Source organism: Crotalus tigris, unplaced genomic scaffold (genome assembly GCF_016545835.1).
Source record: "Crotalus tigris isolate CLP2741 ecotype Arizona unplaced genomic scaffold, ASM1654583v1 scf7180000017910.250757, whole genome shotgun sequence".
Taxonomy (NCBI): Eukaryota; Metazoa; Chordata; class Lepidosauria; order Squamata; family Viperidae; genus Crotalus; species Crotalus tigris.
In genome coordinates this window covers 112,959-139,133 of record NW_024096715.1, presented here as the reverse complement: position 1 = coordinate 139,133, position 26,175 = coordinate 112,959, and the positions used below count along the sequence as shown (strand labels likewise).

At 44.3% G+C, this 26,175-nt stretch overlaps 1 protein-coding gene across 1 annotated transcript; it reads right to left on the bottom strand.

Annotated features, from left to right (window-relative positions):
* Positions 1-17,963: 17,963 nt before the first annotated feature.
* On the bottom strand, positions 17,964-25,945 carry LOC120308392 (H-2 class II histocompatibility antigen, E-S beta chain-like). Its single transcript, XM_039344417.1, has 4 exons — positions 25,861-25,945; positions 23,566-23,838; positions 18,397-18,678; positions 17,964-18,248 (listed from the first exon to the last, which is right to left on the bottom strand). The coding sequence occupies exons 1-4, from the start codon at positions 25,943-25,945 to the stop codon at positions 18,064-18,066; spliced, it is 825 nt and encodes a 274-aa protein (XP_039200351.1). The 3' UTR covers positions 17,964-18,063.
* Positions 25,946-26,175: the final 230 nt, after the last annotated feature.

The following is a 26,175-nucleotide window of genomic DNA, read 5'->3' as shown; positions in this document are numbered from 1 at the left end:
TCTTTTAATTTAATCTCTTCTTCTATTTCTCTACGTCTTTGTAACCCTTTTTCCCTAAAAACTTCATTTAATTGAATCAAAACTCCCCTCATATATGCCTTACTGGCGTCCCAAACCATGGGCATTGATGTACCCTTATTCATATTTATAGCAAAAAACTCCTTTAAATGCTCTTTACATTTTTGTACAAACTCTTCCCGAGTAAACAAATTCTCGTTCAGTCTCCAGGGTCTTCTATTCCCATCTTCCAAATGTAGTTCCATCCACACCAGACTATGATCTGACAAGGTCCTGGGGAAGATTTTTACCTTCCTCACTCTAGAAAGGAAATCACTAGTAATCAAAAAAAGTCAATCCTTGAAAATGACTGGTGTCTATCCGAATAAAAAGTGAAATCTCTGTCACTTATATTCCTTTCTCGCCAAATGTCAATAAGCTCCAATTCTTCTTTCAAATCAAAAAAAGTTTTAGGTAATTTAGTTTGGGTGAAAGTTTTAGAAGAGCTCCTTTTATCTATAGTTGAATCTAAAACTCCATTCCAATCATCCATCAAAATTACCGATTTGTAATCCAGCTGAGATATCTTCCCATGCAAAAACTTATAAAATTGCTTCTGTTGTTGATTAGGAGCATATAATCCAACAATAAGAACTTTCTTGCCTTGTATTGATAATTCCACAAAAAGATATCTTCCTTCAGAATCAGCCTCAATTAATTTAGATGAAAAAAATTTCTTCACGTAGATTACAACACCCCCCTTTTTCCCTGGAGCTGGAGCGATAAAATGTGATCCCAAATGAGAGTTTGTCAATAATTTTGAATCCTTTAAAGTTATATGAGTCTCTTGCAAACATATCAAATCATTGTTATGTTGTTTTAAATAATGAAAAATCTTTCTCCGTTTCTGTGGTAAATTTAAGCCATTAACATTCCAGGTCAGGAACCTGACCATCTCCACCGGCCTGGAGCCTCTGGAGCGTGGCCTGTAGATCAACTGTCGACGATCTTTTAGGTCTTGCCCCTCCCACAGGTTCTGTAGTAACCAATCCTCTCACCTTATCACCACTCTTCTTCTGCTGCTCTTTTTCTTTACGTTTATGGGCAGCTCGTGTCATCCTTTGATCTTTTATCTCAAGATTCTGTACAGCTTGTTCCATAACCACCATTGAGGAGGCTCCTGCCATGACAGGCTCTTCCATTATCCTTGTTTGTGGGGGTGGGGACGATCTTGCCTTTAAAATAGAAATCTTGCCTTTGAGACTGTGGTTAATCTATGATGTGTCCCATCATAATTCACTACTATTCCTCTTGGGATCTCCCATCTGAACTGAATTTGGTGATGTTTTAGCTCATCAGACAGAAAAGTAAAATCTTTTCTGCCTCTTAGAATTTTGGGAGGTATTTCTTTTAAAATTATCACATCTTGATCTGCAATTTGGAACTTTTGTTTATAAAAAGCCTGTATAATTTCATTACAAATGAATCTTCTAGAAAAATAAATGACCACATCTCTTGGTAGGTTTCTCTGTCTAGCAACCCATGAATTAACTCTAAAAAATTTTTCTATCTCATTCCCAATTATTTCAGGCCTCCAGCCAAGATTGAAAGCAATATCTTTCACAATAAGCATCTTTAAGTCCTCCTGAAAATTTTCTCTCAACCCCCTGATACGCAATGCATACTCCATCTCTCTATATTGTGAAATAATTTGTTCATCCTGTGTAATTTCTATCTTATTCACCACCTCCTCCATTCTAGATTCCAGTCTTGTTGCATTTTCAGTAATCTCCTCCATTTTGTCATCAATTCTTTCAATATGCAGAGCAAGACCTTGAAATGCAAAAAGGATGTCCTCCCTAACTTGCTTATTTTTTTCTCCAATAATTCTTCTGTAATAGCCCTCTCTGCAATTATAAGATCTTTTACTTCCTCTTTAATGTCCAAAGCATTCTTTTTTAAAGCTTCTTGTAAATCTTTGAGAGAAATTGCAGGAGGAGGGGAGGGTGGGGGTGATTTTGGTTTCTGAGAAACAGGCTGAGTCATTGGGGAAGAGATAGTGGCTTTAGGAGCAGGAAGCAGACATTTTGAAGCCATTCTCTTAAATTCCAAGAAGAAAGATTCTTGCCTATAAAATCACAGTTCTTTAAATGTTCTTTAAATAATGGCATAAAAAAAAGAAAAAAGAAAGCCAAATTCTTGCTTCTATATTTAAAGCATTAATCTATATCCAATTTTTAACTTTGTTACCAAATCAGGCAAGAAAGACAATCGCCATTTTGCCTTTCACTTTTCCTTTCTTCAAAAGGGAAAGTAAACAATAAAAAAAGGAAGAAGATACTTGCTGGAGTTAAAGTCACAATCAATCTTAAATGCAGTTTCTCCTGGTCTGCTCCGTCTGCATTTGAATATTCACAAGCCTCCCAAAAAAGCAGATGTGGGAGCGGCGCCTTGCTTCATCCCAAAGCTTCGGGACAAAGACGTCCTGGAGTGCAGAGATGGCTCAGGCTCCGAGGGAGCTCTACCCTCCGATCCCTGAAATTATAGGGATCCAGGGGAGCTCTTACCTCTACCTGAGCAGCTCTACTCTTTCCTTTTTCCCAACGAGGAGATTCAAGCCGCAGGAAAGCTGATTGTAAAAGTCCTGCTGCTTTTACACAACCCAGGAATGGGCTGCTGTGTGAAAAGCAGCCATCGTAGCTGCTTGATCCACAGGAAGTTCAGCGAAGTTCACCCTTTGACCACTAGGCATCACTGCTTGCGTGCATGGATACTTCAGCAAAGTTCACCCTTTGACCACTAGGGGTCACTGCTTGCATGAGTGGGTACTTCAGAAAAGTTCATTCTTTGACCACTAGGGGGTCACTGCTTGTGGTTGTGGGTACATCAGCGAAGTTCACCCTTTGACCGCTAGGGATCACTGCTTCATTGAGACTATGCTTAGAGTGGACTTTGTTTGCAGATTGGCCACCAGAGGGCACTTTGCAGGTAACATAAATGCAGGCTTGTTGTTTGTAGGTAGACCACCAGAGGGCCTTGCTGCATTGAAACTATGCTTAGAATAGACTTTGCCTTTGAACCAAATTCCTTTAATTCCCAAGGGAGGGGCCATCTGGGTTAGAATTCAGCCTTTTGCACACCAGTTGCCTGGTTGCCATAATTATTTATTACTTTCCTTAGCAACTGATTACTTTCCTTGGCAACAGAACGATTTATTGTCTGGGTTGCCAGGCCAGCAAAAGTTGCATGCTTACTTTGCTGGACCTTTCCGAGTGGCTTTTTTACACAAAGGAAGGCAGCATTCTTTGACAAGCTTTTTGGCCCTGATGGCAAGCAGAGAATAAATGCAGTAGAAGATGTTTAGGCATTCAGAATCTCTTGGGGGGGGGGGGTTCTAGCAAGCAGCCATTTAACCAGGCATATGAATAGATAATTACATGCCTCTTCATCTCTGAATTGTCACACCCACATCTCTGGCCTCCTCCCCCTTCCTTCCTTGGCTTGCTTCAATGATGCTGAGTTTGCAGGCAGGGGCGGGGTCGCTGCCCTTCCACACACAGATATCTCTTCGTTTCCCAGCCACTTAATGAAGATATAGCTTTAGCCAGACACATAAAGTTAATAGTCTCTTCTTATTTCTCTCAAAACAGGCAATTTCTTTACTTTTGCCAGCAGATGCATAGAGAATAAACAACACTTTTTTTTTTACTTAGCAAGGAAGAAACACACAATATTCCTTTACTTTAAAACATTAGCTGGTAAACAGATCCAGTAGCAGGCAGGTACATAGAGATTAGATATTACTTTGTACTGCTTGTACTTTTCCCCAGCAGATATGCAATTAAAATACTGCCTTTTACTTGCAAGGGTGACATCTACTAGCTTTAATTTTTCACTGTTCTGGTCCAAACAAGATATCTGCTTTAATCCTGTTCTTCTCAGACAGGACAGGATTCTCCAAAGAATGAACTAATATTTAGATTATTTATTCTTCAGGAATCTCAAACAATAACTTACAGTCAACAAGAGTTCTTCTGATGAACATATCATAAACTTCTCCATTCTTGTGGTGTGAAAAATTAAAGGTAGACTCACCCCATATTTCTTATGGGACACAGCACCTAGTGTCTGTCTTACACAATGGCTTCTAGATACACATAGCCAGAAAGTACAGTCATAAACTTTGAAGCTCCTCCCACTGACTAGATAAGAAGTGGGTCTGTCTAACAGCTAAACTAATGACTGAACTACATTACCCACAAACCATCTCTTAAGGAAACAGCGTTTAACCCTTTTAAATGCTAAATTCTCTAACATACAGTTCTTTTGCTAACTGATTGGTCCAGCACAATTATGCTTAAAATTGTACAAGCTAGACTCCAGCAGTATGTGGATCAAGAACTACCAGAAATACAAGCAGGATTTCGAAGAGGCAGAGGAACTAGAGAGCAAATTGCCAACATACGCTGGATCATGAAGAAAGCTAGGGAGTTTCAGAAAAACATCTACTTCTGCTTCATTGACTATGCAAAAGCCTTTGATTGTGTGGATCACAACAAATTGTGGCAAGTTCTTAAAGAGATGGGAGTACCAGACCATCTCATTTGCCTCTTGAGAAACCTGTATGCGGGTCAAGAAGCAACAGTGAGAACTGGACATGGAACCACTGATTGGTTCAAAATTGGGAAAGGAGTCCGGCAAGGCTTTATACTGTCACCCTGCCTATTTAACTTATATGCAGAGCAAATCATGAGAAAGGCAGGGCTAGATGAATCAAAAGTTGGAACTAAGATTGCCAGGAGAAATATCAACAACCTAAGATATGCAGATGATACTACTCTAATGGCAGAAAGTGAAGAGGAACTAAAGAGCCTCTTGATGCGGGTGAAGAAGGAGAGTGAAAAAGTTGGCTTGAAACTCAACATTAAAAAAATCAAGATCATGGCATCCGGCCCTATCAATTCCTGGCAAATAGATGGGAAAGAAATGGAGGTAGTGACATATTTTATTTTCCTAGGCTCCAAGATCACCTCAGATGGGGACTGCAGCCAAGAAATTAAAAGACGCTTGCTCCTGGGGAGGAAAGCTACGGCAAATCTAGACAGCATACTAAAAAGCAGAGACATCACCCTGCCAACAAAAGTGCATATAGTCAAGGCCATGGATTTCCCAGTTGCAACCCTGACTGCTCTTTAGAAGGCCAGATCCTGAAATTGAAACTCAAGTCCTTTGGCCACCTAATGAGAAGGAAGGACTCATTGGAGAAGAGCCTAACGCTGGGAACGATTGAGGGCAATAGAAGAAGGGGACAACAGAGAATGAGGTGGTTGTATGGGGTCACTGAAGCAGTAGGCGTGAGCTTACCAGAAGATGGTAGAGGACAGGAAGGCCTGGAGGAACGGTGTCCATGGGGTTGCAATGGGTCGGACATGACTTTGCAACTAACAACAACATCTTGATATGGCCTAATGACTAATCAACAGAAAATGTTCTAATATGTGCCTGAGAAAAATATTGGATTTATTAAAAGCTAAAAAATGGGACTTGGTAGGACCCCAAATATAACACAGAACTCTTCATTGTTTTTATATGCAGTCTTGTTAATGTTCTGTGTATTCTGTATCTTGATATGGCCTAATGACTAATCAACAGGAAATGTTCTCATATGTGCATTAGAAAGAAGTTGGATTCATTAAAAGCTAAAAATTGGGACTTGGTAGGACCCCAAATATAACACAGAATTCTTCATTGTTTTTTCAGGTCACTAATAGAATTGCTTCAGAGGCTCTGAGTGATAAAAGTCAATTCCCTTTTTTCCATCCGATGCTCCCCAAAGAAGGGATCCAGTACCCAGGAATTGTCCAAATTCTCCTCCACTTTGGATGGACCCTGATTGGTCTCTTTGCTCCAGACACAGAGAAGGGAGAGAATTTCATGAGGACTTTTACTCCTATGCTTGTCAAGAATAGAATTTGTGTTGTTATAACACAACAATTCTCAACAACTGGACATACCCCAGTCCTCAGGGATGCCCTCTCTAAGTGGAGACAAGTCAACGTCTTTGTTCACTTCATAGAATTTGTCTCCCCTTGGGACAGAATTCTTACCTTCCATTCAGCACTTGAAGGTTTGCCAGGACCCATTAAAGGGAAAGTCTGGATCATGACAATGGTTGGAGTATTTACAGGGAAAAAGGATTGGCGTCTCAAGCACGTCCATAGTATTTGGAGCTTTCCCTTTCAGGGGAAAAAGGGTTGGGAAAACGATAATGCCTTTAAAAATTATTTCTTTGTTGAACTTGAATTTCAAGCTGAGTATTTTCACTGTTCTGTTTCAAAACACACCTTTTCTGTCAAAGGTCGAAAAAGATGCACCCAGAAAGCACCAGTGGAGACCCAAGAGAAAAAGAATAGGGTGCAGATCCCAAATAGCAGTGTTACTTACAGCGTCATTAAGATTTTGGCCCACACCATGAATGCTGTATCCAAACCCCAGAAGAAGAGAAGGAAGAAGAGTGAAGAGGGGTTGGGGGCTCCAAGGCTGCAGCCGTGGAAGGTATGGGGTCCCAACAAGGATCCATCAAACTAAATTCCTTTTCAGGGTCTTTTGTACTCTCTGAGCTTGGTTGTTTAAGATCTTATCCTTCGGTACAACATCTCCTGTTTATTGGAAGAGTGCTGCATCCTCCCTTCAACAACCAAGACCTTTTATATATTTGAAAAAAGTTCCCAGACTTTTTCTGATTTTAAGCTTCTGTAAACTAGGAAGCAATGAAACAATGGTTGGAAACTGATCAAAGAGAGAAGCAAGCTGGAATTAAGGAGAAACATCCTCATAGGGAGGAGAATTAATCAGTGGAACAGCTTGCCTTCAGAAATCGTGGGCGCTCCACTAATGGAGATTTTTAAGGAGACTAGACCAGAGGTGTCAAACTCAATTTCATTGAGGGCCACATCAGCATTGTGGTTGTCCTTGGGGGGCTGGGTAGGTGTGGCCAGGGTGGGCGCGGCCTACTGGGTGGGCGTGGTTGGAGTGGGTGTGGCCTACTGGGTAGGCATCGCCAGCTCTTCATCATTCACGTCAAGGGGGCCTGTGGGGGCCTGGGCAGGAGTGGGACAGATCTGAAGGTCTCTGGTAGAAGGGGGTGGGACTGGGGCAAGCACCAAAACATGGTCGACTGGAAGAGCCTCACTGTTCCTCTCAGGCCATGAGAGGGGGGGGGGCTGGATGGTGCTGCGGGCTTCCCGAGCCCTGGGCAGCAGAGGTCAAAAACGTCCAGCCCGGCCCTCAAGCACCTGCAGCACCAAGCCCAGCCCCATTTCCCCAAAGTGTGCCCAGCTGCACTTACCTCCTCCTCAAGACTGCTGCTGCTGTGCTTGTTCTCCGTAGCCAGGTTGCTCATGATGGGTACGAGGGCAAAGTCAGAGGGAGGCCCATTCCCTCTCCATGGGAGGAGACGCGGCTTTGTATCCAAAGCTTCCTTAGCAATAGGATGGGAGACCCCCAGGATAGGCCAGGAGGAGGGGGCAAGGGAATGGTGAAAGGGCAGCAGGGCAGGACTAAGGCAGGACTTCCCTCAGACCCTCCCTCTCCTTCCTTCCTTCCTTCTTTCCTTCCTTCCTTCCTTCCTTCCTAAGAACAGAGTGGTGGGAAAATATTTGAGATGAGGGAGGGAGAAAAACAGGCAAGAAACGCAACTGGGGAGGTGTCACCCTTTGTGAGGAATGAAGAAATGCACCATCACCTGGAAGTGGCCAGCACATGGCCCTCGCCTACTTCACATATCTGACTTGGTGGGTTTGGGAGGATGGGGACACCATGAGCAATGTGAGAGTCGATGTTACCTGCTCAATTCCATCCAGCCCCCAGCCTGCCTGTTTTTAGCAGGCAGCGAGATGCTCTCTTCACAGTGCTGAGAGGCTGAGACAGGCAGCGCGAATCCAAAAAGAAGTGTGACGCCACCCAGCCCCCAGCCTGCCCGGTTTCGGCAGGCAGCAGGGCACTCTCCTCACAGTGCTGAGAGGCTGAGCTGGGCAGTGCGAAGCTCACCAGCTTTGCACCTTGCTGCCTGCTGAAATCGGGCAGGCTGGGGGCTGAGCGGTGGCACACTTCTTTTTGGATTCATGCCACCTGGCTCAGCCTCTTGGCGCTGTGAGGACAGCACCCCACTGCCTGCTGAAACCCCTCCCCCAGAGCCCATCAAACCGGATATGTGAAGTAGGTGAGGGCCATTTGCTGGCCACTTCCAGGCGATGGTGCATTTCTTCATTCCTCACAAAGGGTGACACCTCCCCAGTGCATGCCCAGGAGGTGGGGCCAATGCAGCAGACGCCGGTCCCTTGCTGTTTCCAGATGGCCTTGTGGAGCTAAGACTGAATGTGTTTCAGCATAGATCACCATCACAAAATTGTACATTGGCTCTCGGGCGGCCTGGGCCGGGGCCAAGGCAGTGGGGGCCATTCCCTCACTGTTTCCAGGATGGCTTCACGGGCCACATGAAACCACATTGCGGGCCACATCTGGCCCCCGGGGCTTGTGTTTGACATGTCTGGACTAGACAATCACTTGTCTGAGATGGTATAGGTTCTCCAGTTGGAGCCGGGGGCTAGACTAGAAGACCTCCAAGGTCCCTTCCAGTTCTATTCTATTCTATTCTATTCTATTCTATTCTATTCTATTCTATTCTATTCTATTGCAACATGGCTCTTCTGCTTGATGTCTTTCCTCAAGACTTGAAGCAGCTCTTTTGATCTCTTCCTACCCTTCTTTGTCCTTGACTAAAGCTGGTGAAAATTTTGTGCAGTGTCTTCTCTAAGTGTGTGTGCCTGCAAGAGGACCTGGTATCATTCCACTGGATCATTAAGGACATTATCGACAAATTAATAATACGGTTATTATCATGACATTAAAATATTGTTGTTGTTAATTGCGAAGTCGTGTCCGGCCCATCGCGACCCCATGGACAACGTTCCTCCAGGTCTTCCTGTCCTCTACCATCTTCTGGAGTCCATTTAAATTCACACCTACTGCTTCAGTGACTCCATCCAGCCATATCATTCTCTGTCGTCCCCTTCTTCTATTGCCCTCAATCTTTCCCAACATTAGGCTCTTCTCCAGTGAATCCTTCCTTCTCATTAGGTGGCCAAAGTACTTGAGTTTCAACTTCAGGATCTGGCCTTCTAAAGAGCAGTCGGGGTTGATCTCTTCTAGGACTGACCGGTGTGAACGCCTTGCAGTCCAAGGGACTCGCAGGAGTCTTCTCCAGCACCATAGTTCAAAGGCCTCAATTCTTTTGCGCTCAGCCTTTCTTATGGTCCAACTTTCACAGCCATACATTGCAACTGGGAACACCATGGCCTGGACTATACGCACTTTTGTTGGCAGGGTGATGTCTCTGCTTTTTAGAATGCTGCCTAGATTTGCCATAGCTTTCCTCCCCAGGAGCAATTATTAAAATATTACTATTACTTTATTATAATCAGTAACCATTCTATGCATAGAATAATGTGAGAAAAATTACAAAGGAAATAATAATACAGATTATAGCTGCCATTCATTACATTCATACAATCGTGTATCAAGTCCTGCATGCTAACGATTAGTTAGTTTCCTACTGAATTTTACTCATGCACCTCAATCTAACACAAAATCATATTTTTATTTTCTGGAAGCTGTAAGGCTTGGCCTCAGCTGAATCTCTCAGGAAAGCAGAACTCTTGAAACTGGCATCGTTTCAAGAGGAACTTTTATTGAGAGCCAGTGACAGCAAGAGAAGGTAGGCAGAATCTGAATTGTTAGGCTAAACCCCATTGTTCAAAACCCCTCCCAACTGCCCAGTCCATAGGAGCCAATCCATAGAAGAAAGATTCAAATGTAAAAATTGATCAGAGATAAGAAACCAAGATTTCTGCTTTTAAATTCCTGGATGTTTCCATTCTAGTTCCATCCATTTCTAAAGAAGAGGGAGTTGTACAATCTTTCCCAGCTGAAAGTATACTTGGATCAGAATGGAGACGTAGCAGCAGATCTGCAGATCTTTAGTAGTGTGGTTCTCCCCAAGGAGGATCCCATCAACAAGATATTGGGGAGTTTTGAAAGACAAAGACTTACAATCAACCAAGATGCTTTGTCACAGTTAAAGTTGCTCAACAAGGTGAGGAAAATATTGATGTCTTTTCTCTTTTTTATGTTTACGCAAAGACTGTTATCAACGTGGCGCTAAACCCCAGATCAAAAAGTGGTCACACCTTTCACTGTCTACCGAATGTCAATAGTGTCTTGGGAAGGACAACTCTCTAATAGTATAGTTCTATAGATCAGATACAGAGCATAAAGACTTCAGTTACCATTGACCAAGGCTTCCCTTCTGATGCTAGACCATGCTGTCTCACATTATCCTATTAGAAGCTGAGCCAAATGATGATATGGGTGACTAATATTTAGGACACAACTCATATGCGCCTTTATATATGTCATCGTTCAAGCAGTTTTAGTTATTTCTACCATAGTGTGAGCTGCACGTGAAAAACTAGGGCCCTCATATGATGAGATTTTGTGGTCTAACAATAATAGCTTCAGGTTCACTAGTTTTTTGTCTTCAAATATCAATGTTGAAGGCAATTCTGTTGACCAGTCCCTGAGTTCAGATTTCGACTGAATCCAATGAAAAAGAATCAAGACTGGATGGAGGTCCTTTTGGTCCAATAGTTAAAGAAGCTTCATCTTGCCTTGATTGGAGTCAGGAGTCTCCCAAAATTGCAGGTCCATAGTCTGGGGTGCTTTTAATCAGCTGAGAACATGCTTATAGCTGCCTCTCTCTAACCTCACTGGGATAGTGGAATTTAGGAAGGAGGTCCAAGGCCTTCAGTTCACATGAAATAATATTGCTAATATTGAATATTCTTGCTTTGACAAAATATGCAGAACTGTCTGGTATTTTTAGGGTTAATTCAGATGACAGAGTATAGGGAGGGGAATAACAACAAAAGCCGGGAAAAGGACGGAAGTGGATCTCTGCCCTGTGGGCTAATTGGAAGATGTGACTGCAAGATAAGGGAGCGGTTTAGCAAGAAAAGTTAGATGCCAGCTTTGCAATGTTTTCTGCACTCCAGAAGAAACCTTTCCAGATCCTTCTGGTCAGACGTTTCTTTCTTCATCACAGTTTTATTCTATTTCAATAAATCCAATGAAATGAAAATTGAATAAATCTTTTACAATAAAGTTTACTCTAAAATTTAATATTTTAGATATTGATTTTAAAATATCAAGAATTTATGATGAATGGAGGAATGCATGTTAATTATACTACAAGGAGGAACCCACTGGTTGCCACTTAATGGTTAAATCCTTTCTCAATTTCATCCCTCCAGACTTTGTTAAGTAGAAAGGTACTTTATTGTAATCTGATCAATCAGAAGAAAAAGGGAGGAACTGAATGAGGCATCTGCCTGAAATTGTATCTCCTGCAACCATTTTGAAGTGGTCAGAGATTTCATATTTGCCTACGTGAAGCCAAGAGACGACTTGGCTGATGTTCATGTCTACCTTCATCTTACATGGATGGTGAGTCCTAACATATTTTCTTTGGCATTTCTTCTTTTTCTGTTTAGTCTCTGCCTCAGTCTAAATGTGCAGAAAAATGCCATCCTGGATTTGTCAAGCAGGCTCGAGAAGGAGAGCCAGTTTGCTGCTACGACTGCATTCCTTGTCCAGAGGGGACCATCTCCACTCAGGAAGGTGGGTGACACCACAGGGAAACTTTGATCAATATGCATCTTAAAGAAACATGTAAGTTTGATTGTTTAGTTTTTAATTTTCATGGAGTCCAATTTCTTCCCTAAATGGGATTTATAAGAAAAAATTCTTGAAGGATGAGAGAGAAAGAAGGATGTTGTGGATTGAATGGGAAATCTCTCTTTCATTACCCAGTTTGGATGTTTCCATCCATATTTATCTTTCCTACAAATATTTGTAACTTGAGGAATTATTTTAGATCAATGGGTTTTGTTTACCTAAACCAACTTTACATTACAGGCTGATAGATGCATCGATCAATCATTCATTTAATCAGTTAATCTTTAGTAAGATCAAAAAAAATTCTAACATTCAGTGTTGGGATTAAAATGAGCAGAAAGAAGGGGGAAACAGAGGACTAATAAAAGACCAATTACTAAATATCCTTTGATACCAAAGTTGAATTCATTCTCTTTAAAATTGTTGCCAAATCGAGAGAATATAGAAACGTATTGCTTCATCTTCTCATTTTTACAGTGTAAAAAATACAGTTCCTGTTGTTGAATTTATTTATGAATTAATCTTCTTTAAGATGTTTTTTTTCAAATTTGTTTATCAAGTTTATATGGCTATTTCACACAAAGTGACTCTTGGTTGGAATACAATCAAACCAATAATAAAAATTAAAACATTGAGGTATAAATGCTAAGAAAACAAGAGAGGAGTACATCAAGATGCTACCTACCATGCAACCAACACACGGGGCCCTGTTACCAGGGGATCCCCAGGAACATTGAAAGAATGACATTTTCAGAAATTTCTACAAGGCCTAATAGTTAGGAGACACTCTCAATTTCAGGATAGTCAATGGGTTATTTTTGTTTGTTTATTTGTCTTTTTTGGGGGGGGGAAGGGGCTGTACAGCCTGTCCTGAAATAGTCAGTGTTGCAACCCTTTTCAAGTGGTTCTCCATGGATCCAACCATGTTAGAAAACCTTTATCCTCTGTCCAGTATTTTTGGAGCAGTGTATTGAGAGCATGGTTGGAGGGTCAATCATCAGTAAGTGAGTTTAAAGATTTTGGGGATAAACATACTTCCATCATCTGAAATTCTTTTTGAAAAAAAAATGAAATAAAACATTAAATAAGAAAACAAAAAAATCAAAGGGCAGACTAGATTAGGTCTTTTTCTGCCATCAGTTTTCTGTTTCTATCTTTTTATCCCATACTCATAGGGTTGCTCTTGAAAACCACCTGGAATTTATAAAACAGTCCAGAATGCAAAGGCATGCACAGTGTTGAGTTTCCGTGTGTTCTTCCATAGGACATCCCTGCTATGTAGGCTCCACAGAATCCCAGTTTCTTTCCAGGTGCAATTAAATTCACCTTTCAAACCCTCCATGAGACAGAAGAAGGGTATCTGCAGGGTTTCCTCTGCTTGAGGATATCCGCTTGTGCCACCAGAGCAGATATAATTAGCATTCAAATGATGTGTTCCCTAAAAGATTCCCACTTTATGGATCATCACAAGCCTGCCTTTTCTGCTGCAGTTCCTGCCCTATTGGACTTACTCCCCCTTAAAATTGAATAGGCCCCCATCTTCTTAAATCAATGGAGACTTGCTACTTCTTCCAATCATTTGGGATAAGGTAAGGTCAGTGCGGAATAAGAATCTGGTGGATTACCTCAAAGAAGTGAGGTTGCAGCACCAGATAGATTTTCTTTTAAATTTATGTTGTTGTTATTGCTCTTTTTATAGTTGTATATATTGTTTTTTTTGTTTTTTTTGCTGTTATAGTGTAAGTATATTCCATTTACTGAGACTTTTCTATCTTTCTGTATCACATCTTATCCAAAGTTTCTCTTGAAATTTGAAAGACTATAAAAGAAATATTACTTTGTTTTCTCAGATAACAAAAAATGCACCAAGTGCCCAGATGATCAATATCCAACTGAGAACCGAATCCAGTGTATTTCCAAAAGAATCACCTTCCTGACCTATGAAGAACATCTCAGCATCATCCTCATCTCCTTTGCTCTACTCTTGTTCCTAAACACAGGCTTTGTTTTAATCATATTCATTAAATATCTTGGAACTCCTATTGTCAAAGCCAACAATCGGGACCTCTCCTACATCCTCCTGGTCTCCCTTCTGCTTTGCTTCTTATCCTCCTTGTTCTTCATTGGCCAACCAAGGAAAGCCACCTGTCTTCTCCGACAAACAGTGTTCAGCATTGTCTTCTCAGTAGCCGTGTCTTCTGTGTTGGCCAAAACTATCACAGTAGTGCTGGCATTCCTAGCCTCAAAACCAGGCAATAAAGTGAAAAGATGGTTGGGGAAGAGCTTGGCCAACTCCATCATCATTGCTTGTTCTGCTGTCCAAATTCTCATCTGTGCCATATGGTTGGGAGCTTCTCCCCCATTTCCTGACTCTGATCTGCACTCCCAGCCTGATGAGATTATCCTTCAATGCAATGAAGGCTCTGTCACCATGTTTTATGTTGTCCTTGGCTACATGGGCTTCCTTGCTGCCATTTGCTTCACTGTGGCTTTCCTGGCCAGGAACCTTCCTGGAGCTTTCAATGAAGCCAAGCTGATCACCTTCAGCATGCTGGTCTTCTGCAGTGTCTGGGTTTCCTTCCTCCCCACCTATCTGAGCACTAAAGGAAAATACATGGTGGCCGTGCAGGTCTTCTCCATCTTGGCCTCCGGTGCTGGACTATTGAGCTGCATCTTCTTCCCCAAGTGCTACATTATCATCCTGAGACCAGATCTAAACACTAAGGAACATCTAATGGCAAAATCAAGGGAATGATTGTGAAATTTTTTCTTAGGCTGGTAACTTCTAATTATCCATTATTATTGGTTATTATTGGTTATAATAATCACAACTGCTATATCTTCTTCTCTGTCTTCAGGAATATTTGAAATCTTAAATAGTGTTCCGCTTTCTCCATTTCTAAAACTGGCACAGCACCTTCTAGGTTTTGATTTGCTTGTTCTAATTTTTCATTTTCTTATATTAGTACTTCCATTTTTACGTCAATATCATCTGATTTATTTTCCATCTTCTGAATTCTTTGTTCATTTTTAACAATCATTTGCTGATGGGCTTCAAATTGTGTCTTTATAGCCAACATTTGTTTGTTTAATTTATCAAAATTACTTTTTGTCTCTTCATGATTTCTCTGTATTGATTCTTGAATTAATTTTAATGTGGTTTGCATCTCAGTTTGAGCAGTGCTTATTTTCTCATGCTGCAACATTGTTTCAATAGATCCCTGGCTTGTTGGGTTAAATGTTCTGACAGAAGGTGCAGAGGACGTTTATATCATAAGTCTAGTGAGATTTGATGTACTCATTTTTCAAGCCAACTATCTTAGGCTAAAATCCAAACACTGAAAAGAGCCAACTACTTTAGGCTAGATACAAATTCTCTAGGAGAAAAAAAGAGAGAGAAAAAAGAAAAAAAAGCCAACTGTTTTAGGCTAAAACCCAACCATAAAATCGAGCTAACTACTTTAGGCTAAATCCAAATCCTCCAGTCAAATCACAAATATAAAATGCCTGCTGTATCCAAATAATTCCTGTTTTAGTTATATCTATAGTCAACAGATATAATTCTAGAGTGTCTTTCCTCATGCACAGTCATATAAAGGCACTTTGTTTACACCAGGTGTTGTTTCAAGGTAAAACACTTTTCAAATTCTTTTATCATTTGGTATTACTGTAGTATCTCCTTTTACCACTAGATGTTCTCATACACTGTATTGTCTATATCCGGTTTTAAAAGACTGTTAAAAAGTTTTCTTTTAAAGTTCTTTGGAATTTATTTACCCTGGAAATTAAATCTAAAAAGATTTTCCACGATATTCCATTTTTAAGTATTCTTTTATATTCCTTAAATTCCTTCCCCCTCTTGTAATTGCTCGCCACTTTTACCTCTCTTCTCCCCTAGACTTTCTGGGGTCTTTACTTTGTAGATTTTTCCTTATCAGGGGATCAGTATTTCTGAGTCTTTAAGGAAAAGGAATAAAAAAAACAGACTCACCCAGTTTCAGCATGCTGTTGACAGTCAGCTGTTTGGTGGAGCACCGCGACTCCTCGCTTTTTTTTTCAGCTGACGATGACTTGGGCTGCCTGTGCTTACCAGGCAGCCTTTCTTCCGTCCTTCAGAAAGCTTTCTTCAGTCCGTCTGAACTGACCGTCTGGTCCAGACTCCCGAAGCTTCCCTCCTTCTTTGTTGCCCTCCAGGGCAACTTTCCAACTAAGGAGGGAGGAAGGGAGGTGGGTAGGTGCTGGATGTGAATTGGGAGGGAGCCTCCCTGGCTTGTGAGGGGCTCAAACTGGCTCCAATCCTGGAGAGACCACCAGCTCCAGCAGCTTCCCAGCCATGGAAGAGGCTCTCCAGGGGAAGCAGGAATAGGTGGTCTCCAAGGGGTCCCCCCATCTGGCAGGGCTTAAGGAGATTGAGGAGGGGGGCCCTGCCCCTTCCCCTCCCTGGGATCTGCCCACCCTATTCTCAAACTTGTTCTGGCTTCGGGCCTGTTTGGAACGTGGCTCAAGATCCCAAAACAAACAAACTCACTTGGAATTCCAGCAACAGAGTTTTATTTCAAAAGAAGCATTTGCTTCAGTTTGGTGAGCTGAAACAGATGGAGGAGTCCAGCCACACCCTCAAGAGCTGTTTCACACATTTTTATATCCTACCCCCGAGGCAGACTCCCCCCTCCCCTATCACACTCAACGCCCCTTCCCTAATCATCTGATAAACTATCCGGACCTCCTAAAACCACTGTCCCCCTCCCCACATTCCAGGAAGCTCCTTTGTGCACATTCTATCCATCACCATCTAATAGTCTGTAAACAAAGCTCAATTCTTATAATGATCTCTACAGTTGTTTCTGGTTATGCCTTTGCTGCCTTAAGCTCTAAACTTTATCCTCAGTTTTTGTGTTTCCTCTTCTTGCGGTTTCAGTTAGCTAGCAACCTCTGCTTTTCTTATTTGCCTGAATTTATGACTTTCAGTTGGCTTTTTCTGTCCACCTTTAGACTCATTAGAGATTTCTGATTATTAATCTACTCCTTTCAGGCCTAAACTAGGCGGGATGGTCAATCTGGGGATGGGGAGGGGAGAAGGGGGGACTCTCCTGAGGGGCAGGAAAGAGGAGGAGGAAGAGGAAGAAAGGAAAAATTCCTGCATTTTCCTACAATCTAAATTTTATTCTTTTACTGCAAAGGGAAGGGAAGGGATTCGGAGGAAGAGTGATGGAGATGAAGCTGCTGTGGGTTCAAAGCATAGTTGGATGTCTGGAGTGACAGACATCCCTTCCTCCCTACGAAGAAAGGGAGGCCCTGAAAGGAAAGCCAGAGGGGTCTCAGCAGCAGAAGCTCCAGGCTGCCATTCTCCTCCTCTCCCCAATCTAAAATCTTGAGCCTCCATTTTTCAGACATTGCAAGAAAGACAGAAATTCATCAGCTACTGGAAAAAAAAACTTCCTTTCCCATCAGGAATCAGGAAGGAAGGCAGGATTAATTCACAAGTGCTGAAGAAAAAGAGATGAGGAAGAAGATTAGAATATAAACCTTCAGGGTAAATAACATATTATTATTACAGCCTCCCCAGGAAGACCCACACTGCAGGGGGGTGGTTGATAGGCAGGGACAGGATGAGGGAGAATCCCCCCCCTTTCGGGGAGGAAAAGGATGCAAAGGACCAGCAATTCATCTCCAGAGGCTTATGGAATTTTCTCTAATTGGCTTAATTAGGGAGTTAATCAAGATGAGGCCTCCCCCCCCAGACGTTTCATATTAACAAAGATGATGGGGCCAGGATGGGGGAGGGGTGGAAGCAAAGCTAGGTGTCACTTTGCCAGAAATTGTGTGAAATGTCACAAGGAGACTTCCTTTCTCCTTTGCAATTTCCCAAAACCTGGAAACCTCCTGGGCCAGATTTTAGTGTTTATGTGTGTGTGTTTGTTTTTCATTGCACTGTTTTCAGGTCTCTGTAATGAAAAGCTGCCCAAAATTTCAAAAATTTGTGTTATCCACATCTAGGATGTTTTGTTCGGGCACATTTTTCTTTTAAAGGAACAATTAACGAATGTTAAAGAAACATCTATAACTTGGGGAGAAACTCACCTGCAGGAGGCTGGATGGGAATTGCTGGAATGAGAAAAAGACCCAATCAGGATCCTTCGTGGGATAGAGGACTGGGGGGGGGGGCTCCCTATCAATAGCCCATAATAGGTTGCAAGATGATCACTTATACAGTAGACCCTCAAAGAACAGAAATTCCCAAGCAAATCTCCAAGGGGGCCTCCTTGCCATCTGCTAAGCTTGCTGAGAGGCCTCCCCTGGATGATCCCCTCCCCACAATCTCTCATCCAGCCCCCCAGACTCACCTTTCTTGCTCTTCAGGTGGAGGGAGAGCCCCATGGCAAAGAAGATCACCCCGATCACGGCTGCCACGATCCCCGTCCAGAGTTTGCTCTTGGCAGAATTGGAGGATCGGGGCTCTGGAGAAGGAGAAGGAGCCTCACTGAGTAGGAAGATCAGGGCCAGCTTCCCCCCCAGGAGTGTCCATCCCAGCTCCCCCCACAGGGAGGGTCTCTCCCCCTTCTCAGAGCAGGAGGGGGTCTCCAGAGGGGGAGGGGAGGGGCTCACCCCACTGGATGGTGATTGGGGCTTTCAGGCTGGCATGCTCCACCTGGCAGGTGTAGACGTCCCCCCGCTGGGGCTGGGTCTCCAGCATCACCTGGAGCTGGTAGGTCCAGTCTCCGTTCTGGAGCTCCTCCCCGAAGGCCACGCCCTCCTCCTCCGGCCGCCCATTCTTCAGCCACCGGACCTTGATCTCCACCGGGTAGAAGCCCCTCACAATGCAGAGGAGGATGGTGTTGGGGGAAGCAGGGTCCAGCTTGGTGGGGGAGATGGAGACGGTGGGCTTGGCTGGAGGGCAGGAGGGGGAGGGGGAGAAGGGACATGGGGGGGGAGACACAGAAGGGGCCAGAACAGGAGACCAAGTGGGTTAGTTCAGGCCAGGATCCCTTTTCATGCCTGAAACTATTATTTGTGTAAAGTCATTTCCAAAGCAAAGAGCCTTCCCTGATTCCCTTTTCGAAATGTTTGGAAGTTCACTTTTTATCCTAATATCCCAAAGGCCCCAGAGGTGAAAGGAGCCCCTCCCCTCTCCTGGCCTTCCGGAAAGGGGGAAAAGGGGGGCTCTGGGGCTTTGCTTGGGGGGCAGAGAGGAGGGGGCAGCCTCCTGAAGCCCCCCCCTTTTCATGACTGTTTATCACTGGATTTTAATCATTCCTGCCTTTTAAATCTTAAATTCTATAGACTATTTTGGTGGTTTTATGTTTTATGTGTATATCAAGCAAAGTCCTTCTGTGAGAGAGAGAGAGAGACGGTTTTAAAAGTTGATAAGTAAATCAATAAAAAATATTATTGATTTATTCATATAAAATATTATATTGAAATATTATATAGCATATAGATTATATTGTGTTGGAATTATCTGGATTATCTGGCCTGTTAGGCTGAGTCATCAGCTGCAATAGGCCAAGGTATGAGGAAGTCAGAAGTGAAAAAAGATTGGCGTAAACAACGTGCCGTGCGGTAATGTGTTTTGGTGTTTGTTGGTGCCTTGTGTAACAGCTGTATAGTAGCGTGTGCAAAACAAAGTTAGCACGTGTAATATGCTAATATGCTGTGTCATAACAAATGTGGTTGGTGTAAGGTGGTCACCAGGTGCCTAGAAACCCGCCTTCTGATAACACAATAAAAGGGATGCTTCGGCTTTGTTCGAGGCTCCCATCCCGAGGAAATCACGTGTACGTGTCTGTTCTTCAACACCCATGGGAGACCGCTAGGCGCGAGAAAACCCACAACTGGTGACCCCGACGTGATTCAAGTTTCTGAGCACGTCTCTTGGTACTGCAACTCAGGGCCGGTCGTCAGGATAGACGAAGCACCCTCCCAAAATATTACGTCTCTTGGTACCCTCTTACTCACTCAGCGGAAGAGCTTACTGCAACTCAGGGCCGGTCGTCAGAGCTAGACGAAGCACCCTCCCAAAACATTACCGTGAGTATGGGGACAGGATTCTCTAAGCCTCAGGTTGCGCACCTCTCAGAACTTAGGGAATTGACCAAGTCATCAATAATTGTTTTGAAAAACAATGGGAAAAATTTGCCCCTTCCCACTAAAGGGGATTTGATCCTCCTCTTAAAATATGTATATCTAAATTGCCTTGCATATCCCGAAGGAGGATCCCTAGAAATATCTGTGTGGGTTAAATTAGGAAAGTATTTTCATGAATGACCAGGATGTGTAAAACTGTGACTGTTAACTGTTTCAAATCCAAAGGAAAAAGAATTTTAAAGTCTGTTAGAAATTCTGCTTAAAATAAGCCACAAAAAGGAAAAACCTCACTCTGTTTGTCTGGCCAACAGAGTGAAGAAAAAGAAATGTGTTTGTTTGTTTGTTTGTTTGTTTGTTTTCCTCTTTCTCTCTGTGTACTCTCAAGAACAGCCTTAAGTTACCAGGAGGGATTGTTTTAAGTTTATCTGTTGGAAAAGTTTCACTTGCATTTACTGTATGTGTTTTATCTATCCTTTTTTCGTATCCTATCACTTATTGGTGATGCTACTATGAAACTTTTCTTATCCCAAATATATAAGCATTTCTCAATCTCTAAAACGATGTGGTCTATTTTAGAATAAATGTTCTCCTACCCTTGGCAAGATGCACACCTTAAAATATTAGGCTTTTAAAATTATTTGGAGTTTTCAGCATTTTCAAACTGCCTGCAAGCTACCCCCCTTACAACTCTTTTCCTGTCCTTTGTTCTCCATACCTTTTGTCTGCCTCTCCTGGTAGAGTCCACCCAGAAAGGGGGGGGGAGACCTTGTTCTTGTATCTTTCAGCCCTGGAACCCTCTCCCAAGCCTTTGGAAGCAGAACACACAGACCCAGATGCTGCCTCCATCCATTTGAGCCATGGAATTGAGTTTTGAATCCAGCCATCCACTAAAAAGCCACCATGCAATCTGAAGTGGAACATCTTCCCAAGTCCTACCATTTCCCCAGATGCCTGTGAGAGCTGCAGAAGGAAGGTGGTGCCATGTGAAGCCTCAGAAGAGAAAATTAAGACTGTGGGGGGAGGGTGGAAACTCATTGTAAACTTTTCTTTCTTGCCCCATTTGTATTGTAACAAGCCAGTTGAATGTATTAATGGAGAGATGGCATTTAGGAATAGGTGGCAGAACAAGTACTGAACACCTTGGACTTCTATCTGGCGGGAGGGAAAATTTATCCAGAATGTTTGTATTGACTATTTTGTAAAAGTGCACACACACACACACCATTCAGAATCATACTTGAGTCCCCTCCACCTACCTTTAGTAAAGTTCCCCCCAGGCTGATTTTTGCTCTATTGCACCAAAGCTTTGTGGGACCAACTTCCAACAGATAACAAGGGGGAGGGAACTAGGCCCCCTCAGGTGATTTGCAATTCATATGCCCTGACTAAGGAAGCAACAGGAAAAATCCCAAACTTCAGCCCTGAATATTTTGCACTGTTGAGCTCAGATTGGGATTCCTAGAACTCATTATGTGCAATTTAAAGAAAATTTAATAGACTGGCATATTGGACATTACAAACCTGGATGCACTGAATTAAGAGCTAAGGCAGGAAACAACCCTTGAAATTGGGCAGCCAGTGGTCATGTACTAAGGAAAACCATGGCTGTGAAGAATTTTGGGAGGTATGCAAACCTGACTGGAAGCTAAAGGTGACATCCAACATTTGAAAATGATTGGCACAGAATATTGGATACTATAAATTTCTTTTCCACCTAACAAAATTTTGCCCTGACTTTTAGAACTTTATGGGTGCAAGCTCCCCTTTTGGGAGCCACTAAAGGGATCTTTTTCTGCTGCCTCCATTAATGTCTTATTTTTCTTTTTCTTTTTTTGCTTAACAGTTTAAAAGCTTGCCTACCAAGTCTCCCTGACCAGATCAATTTTAATGTCATACATTTACACACTTAAGGCACAAAGTGGGGATATTGATGGAAGTTAGCCCCCCCAGAAGGAAATATTAAAAAGGGCAGAAAAATATATTTTTCCTCAAAAGGACTTTTTAAAACCAAACCTGGCCCCAAATCTATCTCTCTGCCCCAAGCAAGAGCTAGGCCCATACAAATGCAAATGTAACACCATCAGAAAGTTGAAGCCAGAGCAATCAAGAAGACAAAAGAGAAGATCTGCATACCCCACCCAAACTCTAGGAGTCAGCCCCATCATGCCCCCATGTGCTCTCTCTCTCTCTCTGCCCTTCTCTCTCCTCTGCACTTTCCTGAAGAACCATCTTTCTGCAATAAACTGTAATCTTCAGGAACTGTCACCCATCAACAGGTCAATTTAGTAGCTACACCTATCACTGCAGTTCAGTTACCCTTGCTAACCAAACCGGCCTTCACTTTGCCAAGCGACACTAAGGATGACTTCCTATAAAGCGCAACCCTCCTTATTTTAAATAAAACAGAAAAGTAGGAGATGTTGGAATTATCTGCATTATCTGGCCTGTTAGGCTGAGTCATCAGCTGCAGTAGGCCAAGGTATGAGGAAGTCGAACAGCTGTATAGGAGCGTGTGCAAAACAAAGTTAGCACGTGTAATATGCTAATATGCTGTGTCATAACAAATGTGGTTGGTGTAAGGTGGTCACCAGGTGCCTATAAACCCGCCTTTTGATAACACAATAAAAGGGATGCTTCGGCTTTGTTCGAGGCTCCCATCCCGAGGAAACCACGTGTATGTGTCTGTTCTTCTACACCCATGGGAGACCGCTGGGCGCGAGAAAACCCACAACATCCCTTTTCGTGCCTGAAACTATTATTTGTGTAAAGTCATTTCCAAAGCAAAGAGCCTTCCCTGATTCCCTTTTCGAAATGTTTGGAAGTTCACTTTTTATCCTAATATCCCAAAGGCCCCAGAGGTGAAGGGAGCCCCTCCCCCCTCCTGGCCTTCCGGAAAGGGGGAAAAGGGGGGCTCTGGGGCTTTGCTTGGGGGGCAGAGAGGAGGGGGCAGCCTCCTGAAGCCCCCCCCTTTTCATGACTGTTTATCACTGGATTTTAATCATTCCTGCCTTTTAAATTTTAAATTCTATAGACTATTTTGGTGGTTTTATGTTTTATGTGTACACCAAGCAAAGTCCTTCTGAGTGAGAGAGAGAGAGATGGTTTTAAAAGTTGATAAGTAAATCAATAAAAAATATTATTGATTTATTCATATAAAATATTATATTGAAATATTATATAGCATGTAGATTATATTGAAATATATCTATATAGTGGGCAAGGGAGAGACTTTGCTGGATTCCTTCCCCCCTCAGAAAAATATAATATTTGGTATAATATTCTGCAAAGAAGTTTTTCTGTGCAGGGGAAACTTTGGACCTTGAGAAGAGAAGGAAGATCGTGGGGCTGATGGGAAGGAGAGGAATCTATTTCTTTCCTTTGGCATGTTTCATTGTCATACTTGTAGAATTTAAAAATTTTTAAAGGTAATATAATTTTTAACCTTATTTTACATACATTTTTATTTAGGGTGATGTTATACCCTATGCCATCCAGATCCCTGCTTTGAGGGAGGGGAAGGGATTAGGAGTATCAATAAATAGCAATAAGTAGCAATGAATACCTTTCATAGAGCGGAGGGCACAGAACACATCAGGGGCAAATCTTTCTCAGGGAGAGTCCTAAGAAATGGAATGAAAAGGGGGGGTCCCGGCATTTCCCCCCCCATGGAACTCCCCCTCCCCCACTCACCTCTCCGACCAACCACGGAAGCTCTCTGGGCAATCCCATAGTTGTTTCGGCAGAAGGAATCCACTTTGGCCTTCCGGTACTGCAGCTCGTGCTTATCTCTGTTGAAAGCCTCCGCATCCCCCTTCCCCAACGCCGTGACGGCCTCGAACTCCCCGCGGGCGCTGTCGAAGCGGAGATACTCCTCCCGGTCGTAGAAGTAGCGCTGCAGGTATTGCACCTGCCGCGTCCCGTTGAGGAAGCGGCACTCGGCCTTCCCCTGGTACAGGAAATGGGCTGCGGGGAGGGTTAGGGTTAGGGTTAGGTGGAGCAGAAAGAAGAAAGCCCTCAGGAGGGACTCCAGGGCCCATCGTTCCCAGCAGCTACTAGAGGAGAGGCGGAGTGATGGGAGACCTGCTGCGAGGGACTGCCGGAAGGCGCCCCCTGGAGGAGGGATGGGGAACCGTCGGTCCCAGCGGGATCCCCCTTTGGTTGGGGTCTGGAGGGGGGAGGAAAATGAGGGAGGGGGAAAGAGGGACCCCCCTCCATCTCCCCAGGGTGGAAAAAGGCAGGCAGAAGTTCAGCCGGTCCAGTCTCCGTCTGTCTGCAGGGAACGCTGGATCGCCCCCCCCAAAGCGGCAGGAAATATGTCACAATAAGGATACCCACACCCATGGTCCTGGGCTCTCCCCCCCTTCAACCCCCACCTTCCCTTTTCCCCCTCCCCCCATCTTCAGCCCCACGAGCTGCCTTTGGGTGCTTTTCCAGGCCTCTTTTCTGTCCCCCTCCCCCCTGCAGCCCCCCAAGGCCACCTCAAAGGGAGGGTCTCCAGCCCCCTTCACGAAATGGGGAGTTTGGAGGAGCAACTCAGACCCCCCCATATCCCTCCCAAAATAGAAGGGGAGGGGAAGATTTTCAGTCTTGGGGGCTGCAGCTTTAAAGGGGTGTCCAGGGGGGGTTGTGGACTTCCTTTTTCTCCCCCTCCCATGAATCTGAACCACAGTCCCCCTTTCTCTTTCTGCCTGGAGGGGTGGACTAGATGCCCCTTTAAGCTCCCTTAAGACCCCCCCCCATGAGGAGTCCAGGGTGGGTCTGCTGAGACTTTGGAAGGGCCGGGGTCTCTCCTGAGACCCTCCCTCCCCCTGGTCTCGTTTAGCCCAAAGGGGCTTTTCCAAAAGGCAGCTGGACTTTCCTGGTTCTTCCCTTGAAGACGTTTCGCTTCTTATCCGAGAAGCTTTTTCAGTTCTGACCGAAGGGTGGAGGGTGGAAGGACGGATGTTCCTTGCGGTCACTTGGTCATTTTGAAAGTCGGTCCCTGGTTCTCTGAGGGGCCTTGAGGACCCCCAGGGGTTTATCTGGGCCCTCAGGGTCCCCTGAATTGGGGGGCAAAGGGGTGGGGAGCCTTCCTGGGGTTGCTGAAAGGACCCCGTTGTAGGCAGGAGATGGGGGTCCTTTGTTGAGGGGGGCTGCTCAAGTTTGACCTAGATGGTTTGGGGGTCTGGGGATCTTGGGGAGAAGAGAACCCACAAATATTCTTTCCCATCAACTTCACCCCTACTGGCTGCCTTTACGTGATTTGGGGATTAAGCCCTCTTTTCTGTCACTCTGCAGCCCCCCAAGACCATCTCAAAGGGAGGGTCTCCAGCCCCCCTCACCAAAAAAATCGTTTTGAGTAGCCAATTTAGGGGAGCAATTCAGACCCCCCCCATACCCTTCTCCCTCAGTTCCCCCCTCCCCTCCAGGTCCCGGTTTAGCAATGAGGGAATATGGGGTGGGGGGTTCTGGGTCTCCTCCCCAAATTAATAGTCTCCCCTAAGAAAGAATCCATCTCAACCCCTCCCCTCCCCTTAAAAAAAGGGAGATTCAGAAGAAAAACTGAGGTTGCAAAAACACTTTTGCCAAAAAAAACCCTCTTTCAGCTCTGAAAATGCCTCAGTTTCCCTCTTTTGCTTTCTGTCTTCTTCCTCTTTCAGTGCAAGAAACTTTGGGGCTCAGGCGCTAATTTGGGGTTCACAAGGTCCCCCTCCCACCCAGCCACGGGGGGCGGAGAGGGGGTCCAGCTGCCTCTTATCCCATCTCGGCTGCCTTCTCACGACCCTCGACCACCTCGGCCATAATTAGAGAACGGGGGCTCCCTCTTCGTCCTGCGGGGGAAAATGCGGCGAGGGAGGGAGACCACGCGGAGATCGAGGCACCTGCAGTTTCACGCCTCTCTTGCCTTCAACCTCTTTCCCTACTTTAGGGGTCCCAGCCCCTTTCTCCCCCCCCCTCAGGAGCCCTGACAGCACCTCCCAGCCCGTCTCCGAGCCCCCTCCTTACCGGGCGTCTCCTTCCCCCCTTCACTTCCAGGGATCCGGGCCAGCACCCCCACCAGCAACAGAAGAGGGACCCCAACGGAGCCCATGGACGCCGCCCCACCAGCACCCCCCGAGAGCGGGGAGACAGACGCGGAGGCTCCCAGCCCCAGAGGCGGAATCGGGGGGTCTGGCTTGGGGGGAGGAAGCCTTTCCTCCAACTTCAGAATTGGGAGGGCCCAGAAAAGCGGAAAGACCAATGGGAATTCTCCGTTCTGCATCGTCATCGGTCTCCGGGCAGAGCCTCCCTTGAGTTCATCCACAGGAGGAGATAGTGCGA

Bases quoted from the DNA above. Each gene is read 5' to 3' on its own strand.
- LOC120308392 (XM_039344417.1), bottom strand. From the start codon at position 25,945: ATGGGCTCCGTTGGGGTCCCTCTTCTGTTGCTGGTGGGGGTGCTGGCC. The intron at 23,839-25,860 runs GTAAGGAGGGGG...CCCTCCCCGCAG, and splicing joins AGGGGGGAAGGAGACGCCCG to CCCATTTCCTGTACCAGGGG. The intron at 18,249-18,396 runs GTGAGCCCCTCC...CTCCTTCTCCAG, and splicing joins CCCAATCACCATCCAGTGGG to AGCCCCGATCCTCCAATTCT.